The sequence below is a fragment of the Salvelinus fontinalis genome, chromosome 6, assembly GCF_029448725.1.
Source record: "Salvelinus fontinalis isolate EN_2023a chromosome 6, ASM2944872v1, whole genome shotgun sequence".
Lineage (NCBI taxonomy): Eukaryota > Metazoa > Chordata > Actinopteri > Salmoniformes > Salmonidae > Salvelinus > Salvelinus fontinalis.
In genome coordinates, this window is record NC_074670.1 from 25034399 (window position 1) to 25041118 (window position 6720).

At 41.5% G+C, this 6720-nt stretch overlaps 2 protein-coding genes across 3 annotated transcripts; both read right to left on the reverse strand.

Annotated features, from left to right (window-relative positions):
* On the reverse strand, positions 1 to 1491 carry LOC129856690 (apoptosis-associated speck-like protein containing a CARD). Its single transcript, XM_055924426.1, has 3 exons — positions 1302 to 1491; positions 824 to 885; positions 1 to 400 (listed from the first exon to the last, which is right to left on the reverse strand). The coding sequence occupies exons 2-3, from the start codon at positions 858 to 860 to the stop codon at positions 138 to 140; spliced, it is 300 nt and encodes a 99-aa protein (XP_055780401.1). The 5' UTR covers positions 861 to 885; positions 1302 to 1491; the 3' UTR covers positions 1 to 137.
* Positions 1492 to 1692: 201 nt separating this feature from the next.
* Positions 1693 to 6593, reverse strand: LOC129857435 (protein C-ets-2-like). Of its 2 annotated transcripts, none has more exons than XM_055925674.1 (8): positions 5620 to 6593; positions 5337 to 5418; positions 4328 to 4408; positions 4081 to 4155; positions 3737 to 3937; positions 3201 to 3467; positions 2822 to 2940; positions 1693 to 2681 (listed from the first exon to the last, which is right to left on the reverse strand). In XM_055925674.1, the coding sequence occupies exons 1-8, from the start codon at positions 5683 to 5685 to the stop codon at positions 2400 to 2402; spliced, it is 1173 nt and encodes a 390-aa protein (XP_055781649.1). In that variant the 5' UTR covers positions 5686 to 6593; the 3' UTR covers positions 1693 to 2399. The 2 variants fall into 2 exon arrangements, with proteins under 2 accessions (XP_055781649.1, XP_055781647.1); XM_055925672.1 differs by having other exon boundaries at positions 4328 to 4441; positions 5620 to 6592.
* Positions 6594 to 6720: the final 127 nt, after the last annotated feature.

Sequence of the window (6720 nt, forward strand, 5' to 3'; positions counted from 1 at the left end):
TCAATATAAAATGTTTAATTTATTGCAAACTTTGGAGACAATTCATTTTTTCCAATTTAAGAATACACTGTCAAACAGAGTGCATTATTATCATCATATTTTTGTTGCATGCCTTAAAAAAATGGCTCATATCCTCATTATTCTCCCTTCAGGTGACTGATCAGGAATGGCTCCAAATCCATCAGGATATCTAAGAATATATCTTTGCCTTTGGGCCCACATGCTTTCAGAGGGCCATCGAAAAGCTCCCTCATCCTTTTCTGGTTGGTTCTGTTAGCCCTCACTTCACTGTAGGAGTTTTGGGTAATGATTCCCTTATCCAGGAGTCTATCCAATAGGGGTTCCACCTGGCTCACTCTGTCGATCAGGGCCGTCCGGTGATGGTCCACAAAGTGTTTGTCTGAGGTAAGAGAGAGGACATGACTTGGGACTTTTGACAGTGATGGAATGAAAAGCATACATAATATATTTTATAGCGGCCTATATCTCTACATGCCTCCTTTAATCTTGTATGTGTGCATGTGTGTAGGGTGTGCAAATTGGAGGGTAGGCGTGATGCACTTTTTCTAATTCAGACAGGATTAAATAGGCTATAGGGAGTGAAAAATGCTGTTGAGGATTCTAGAGGAGGGCAGCAGTTGCGACTACAGTATGTTGAAGAATAAATTAAAAGGAAGGACTTTTGTGATTGTTCATCGAGGTAGAATACTTTAGGTATTGAATATTTCCCCATTAACCATCACTAATTACAGCAAAACATACATTTTAATAACGTCGGCATATTTGAGACATTAGGCTATATAACACCTGGTTTGGTGTTTACCTTTGATCATGTTCTTTGGTCCAGGTGCACCGGACATTGCAGCACCCGATGTTACGCAAGTTCTGTGAGTTGTAAAATAGGCTTCATGAGACACCACCAATCGAATAAAAATATGAATAGTTGGCCTAAAGATTGATCTAAATCAGCAAGCAATCGAAATGTGTGTTTATGGTATAATGTATTAGGCCTATTTTGAGTTGCAAATGGAATATATGCTACTGTCTGATATCATTCTGCCCAGAAGAGCAAAATAGAATGCTCGCATAAGTGAAAGTAAAACTGTCAACTTCCTTATAATTTTCCTTCCATACGTCATGGACATTTCAATGCAATTTATTTAGCGCCTAGGTCTAATAAAGGTTTCTTCTAGCCTACTTTTGAGATAACTGAAGTGGTTTCTAAACCTTTCAAAGATATGAAATTAAATATTTATTTTTTAAATGTTCGATGGACGTGCCTCCTACTGTATTCGACTTACATTTCTTGAATTCGGTCAGTTCCAGGACACCGATTAATATATCACCAACGGTTTTTGGCCTATTTTATGCCAACCTGTAATTTAAACCAGGTTTTGTGAGATTAGGCTACGTGTCTTCTATTCTATGTTGTCTAATAGGCTACTGACTGTCTTCTCTTCAAGAGACCGTATATCTTCGCACCGTCTCACGTCATAGGCCAAGGGGAGGTCCATCAGCACACTCTCGAAGAAACAAAATAACCTAATCCATTATTATTAATTTAGCATTTATCTAACGAATGTATTATTTATTATATTATTTGTATATATTTTTGCCTGCTCATTTTTTTTTTTTTTTTTTTTAAATATAGGCCTTTATACCTTTCGAAATAATACAGAAAATTTAAGATAGTATTTTCAAGTTATGTACAGTTTATTTACAAAAATTGTACAAACAACATTGTTCCCTAAATCGTGTAAATCACACACATTATATTCAACAGAACAAGCATTGTCCCTCTTAGCTTTATTTTGTCAGCAATAAAAGAGGTAGATATGTTAGGATATAAAAATAGACAGATCCTCACAGTCAAAGTTAATGTTGAACATTGTTCAACAGCATGGGTGGTAAGCAGTGGTGTCATGCACCCATTATTTTAAGAGGGGGCAAGAAGTACTTCAGGATGGAGGGGGGTTGTTAATCACTAACCATGTAATTAACATAAAGAGCATCAGTATTGGAGACAACTGGGCTTACAGTTTCATTGAGCTCTTATTCTGCTGATGTTAATAGGAGGTAAGTCATACACTAAAATGAAATCAAATTGAAGGCTACTACAGAATTTTTTTATTCTGATTTTCAGGGGGTGCTGCACCCCTACTTTAGCACCCCTACTTCCCACAGCTATGGCTACTACTGTATCACTTGGTAATAAAAGTGTTACACCAAACATTGTCTAATGTTGCAGATAGAAATGCCATAAATAGAGCCAATGTGATTCCTTTTCTACATGTCTAAGAGGCATGTTTGTTCTACATAGCATATTTCTAGTGATGTAGCCATAACAATATCAAGAGCCAATAGCACCAATGAGAACCAGCGCTGCTGGTACACTCCCCCTACTGCGACGCCCATGCTTCGCTGGACTCTGGCGATAATACTGGTGCCCCCTGGCCTTGCCAGGATGACTCTGTACCCGTGGGTAAAATGTTCAGGCTGGCCAGGACCTCCTGTGCCGTCTTTCCCAGCATCCCCTGCACGTCGCAGACGAAGCGGTAGACGTAGCGCTTGCCTGTCGTTTTGTGGATGATGTTCTTGTGGTAGTAGTAGCGCAGGCCGCGGCTCAGCTTCTCGTAGTTCATCTTGGGCTTGTTCTTACACTGGCCCCAGTGCTTGGCCACCTGGATGAAACACAAAAGGGGTGGTTGTTAAAAAATAACCACAAACGCCTGATAGCATATTCCCACTGCTCAATCCTGGGTTGGTTTCCAACTCCTACTACGAGTGGTTAAAATCTCTCACAATCAATAGAGAAACTCACCTCTGCTGGGTCGGACATCTTGAACTCCCAACCGTCTCCTGTCCAACAGATGAAGGTACAGCAGGCGGAGTCTAGAAGCAGCTCCAGTAAGAACTGCCACAATTGGATGGGCCCTGATCCTGAATAGAGAGAAAATACACATGAACAAATTCTGAATTGTATCATCTTTAGCCCTAGACTGGATCCAAAAGTTGTTTATTTGCCTGCTAGTCTTAAGATATACTATGAATTTGTTTCTATTTAAAAGAAGACACAGTAATGACAAAATCACATTCTAGAGCAAACACACAATCAGGCTCCAAAATACACATACTACCCCTGCTCACACACACGTGTATAACAGTAGTAATGATAAGTCATGATAAGAGACTAGTCTTACCTGGATAAACTGACATTCCCATCACTTGTCCTCCTTCCCTCTCGGGTCTTTGGGAGTGTGCACTTTTGCGTTTGGCCACACGGGAGCAGTACTGCTCTGAGTGCTGCTGTGGTCCAGGGATTGAGGAACAAGATGGAGGGTGGTGAGGGGGCGGCAGGGATGCGCCATAGCTGGGAGAGGGGTAGTCCGGCCAGAAGGAGGTCTTCTGTGCTTCTGAGTCATACAGTTTTTCACCTGAGTGACGAGTGTAGCTTTGCTCAGATTCATCTATGGAAGAGGAGGAGGAGGAGTTAGACATTGTAAATATTATCCAAGTAATCATAGCCTATGGATTTCTCTGTGTGGTTATTTTTATAAGTTAAATAAACAAAGAAGAGCTGGTTATAGCAAACAGCTTAAAACATGATATGAATTAGATATTACACAGCCTACAAGCAAAAACAGGCAATATGTTTTTAAACACAAATAGGCCTAATGGTCATTCATTGGTTAATACATTTTTTGCGTTATGTCTTAAAATGTGTGTTCTTTCTTACTGAGGTGGTCCAGGCTGACAGTGCTGGGGGTCCCTCTGTGGCTCGTTCCTTTTCCAGGGAGGAAAGAGTTGCTGGTGCTGGCATCCTCCATGCTCGGGCTGAACTGTCCACTCTGGCCTGGGGAACACAGGGGCACAAGGCTGTGGTACGTCTGGGTGGAATCCTGGAACCCCGCTTGAGACTGGCTCAAAGTCAGCCCATCTAATAATGAATAGAAACAAAAAAGGAATGAACAATCATGATCAATATTCATTCATTTCTAATACTACAACAGGTGTTGATAATAGAATCATTCTCAAAATGATAGAAACATATGGATTGGAGAATAGAGGACTGACACTCACCACTTGGGTATGACGCCCAACAGTTAAACTCTGGGTATGAATCCAGGTTGAACAGGACAGAGTCACTTGAGGTTACTGAAAAAAAAGAATGAAAGACGTCAAAAATAAAAACACGTGAGCAACACCGGAAGTTAGTCAATAGTCATTGACAGGCCTATCCAGTGATTTTCTCCCCCCAGAATGCTTATCAGAGTGGTCTAATAAAGTGGTTGTTAAAGAGTCTCTGTAAGAGTCTTCATAGGTGTACCTTTGTTGTCGTACGGACGTGGATTCTTCTGCGGCTCTCCAGAACTCTCTGGATACTGTTGCTGCCCCGGTCCTTTACTGTCTAATAAAAAAGACAGGTCTTCATCACTGTAGTCTGGAAGTCACGGAGATAGAAGAGAAGGATGGGGATGAGTCAAAAGGCATGAAGATCTGAACAGAACTCAACATGGAATAGAAATAGAATTGGTTTAGAATGTAACAGGTTATAATGCTATGAAGGGGTTGCAAGCGTATCTCTAAAGACTGTCCAACTGCTATTCTACAAGCAATAATATGTTATGGTCTACTACTATTACTCATTATTCTTATTGACGTTTAATAATAGTAATAATAGTACATCAATATATCTATTCAGCAACTATTCTGCAGCACCCAGAACAAAATCTCAACCATAGCCATTTGAGTTGAATGGCGGGAGAAGGGGAAACAGAGGGAAAGAGGAGGAAACGCCAGGGGAGGAAGTGTGACAGAGTAGTGATGAAGGGGGAGGAGAGGGTATCTAAATCTGTTGGAGAAGGAAGTCTGGAGGAAAGGATTAGGGAAAGAGAGAGGGAGGGTCTTTAACCCGACCCCCCCATCTCGCTCTACCTCCCTCAGTCAGAATGACAATCCTACAAACAGTGCATGGACATACACCCCAGCAAGCCTTTTCCTGACGCAGCCCTCAGTTGAGTAGAAGGATCAGATGTCAAGGTCTCATTTTGAGTTTCTGACAGGGCTGATGAGATACTAACTCTGCAAAAAACGTTTCCTTTGTCCTTCAACTACTACACAGAGCTACAGGAAACATAGCTCAAAATCTTATCATAGAAAAATGTGGATACTCCGAAAGTTAGTTTCAGAGTGTAAAATGATAACTATTAAAGTTGATGATTAATCATAATTCTAGTGGCGTTGGTGGCAGTTATTTGGTTTGGGGTGTAGTTCAATCTGAACGGATACATTGATCAGTGTTTATCAATATGTTATCCAATGAGAACATGACTTACCATATGATGCAAAGTCCAAACCAGCAGGGACTTCCTGTGTTCTGAAGTCTTCCATATAATATCCAGCTTGGTACATCTCCATCTGTGTGGAAAAAGTGGAATACATATGCCATGCCCATTTTATTGTGGAACATCTGTTTCATACAATTTTACAGCTTTGGTTGATATGTATAATCGAATGGTCTCTGAAAATGTAAATACATATGGCATTCTTAATCATTTTAAGTGTTCGTACAGGCTGCATACATGAACAAACTTAAAACCGCAGGATGCAAAATCCTACCTTTATTTTAGAGTCTCTGGTGTCTATGTTTCTCTCGTTGGATTTCAGGATGGTATCCCAGTACATCTTTGACGGGAACAGTTGCTTCCACTTGGAGTTCAGAGTTACAGTTGTGTTGTCTCCCTCTGCCCGGCCCAGTCCCGTTATAAAGCAGCGGAGCTTGGAGGGGCGTGCCTGCTCCCCGGCGCAAAGGAATGTGTCATCTTGCTTCGTGACTCCCCGTTCCTCTGTCCCAAAAAACTGCGGTTTAACTGGCCGTGACGTCAGCCACGACTCACGAACACAGATTTGGCAGCCACACACACACCCATTCACAAAAATGTATCATAAAATGGTCAATTGAGCGCCCAAAATCGAATTAACATTGCATGCCCATTTGGCTATCTTACCCCGATGATAAATTGACAACCCATTCATGATCAGATAATGAATGGAGAGTGTATTAGTGTAATCCTAGATATATCATTTTATAGGAATACAACTTGATCTACAATTTATTTTATTTAAATTAGGCCAGTTTAAAAATAGCCTATGTATTGAGAAAATGTCTTCCCCAATTAGGTCAATAGCGAATGCCCAATAGGCTACACCAAAACGCATGTATGCCTATCAATAGGCTATTGATTTAGTCATTAAAAAATCTATGGAAATCATGACTCTTTTCTATGCTTGGCAACGTCGACTAAGCACAAACCCATGCGAGACAGGGCGGGGGACAGATAGGGTGTTTTAAAAATCAGAACTTTCAAGTTGGTTATAATGAGGTGGGAGGCCATGAGCATATCTTTAGAAGCCATTCGACAGAACAATAGCCCGTAAACTACATGCTGAAGCTCTGAAATCACGGTGTGAGTGGCCTGAGCAGATAAGGCCGGCACAAGCGCCTTGTATAAACAAACACCGCAATTTTCCCTCGGCAGAGAAAAAATACATCTGGAAAAGTGAGCTGCCAAGTCGTGTACGGTGTGGGAGACACGAGTCGTGATTGGGACCCCCCCCCCCCCCCCCCCCCCTTGTCTCCGGACAAGGACACATGGGGGTTCTAGTTACACAACCTCCTGGCCAGCCTAATGATGACGAGTCCATCATCAACTCAACTGA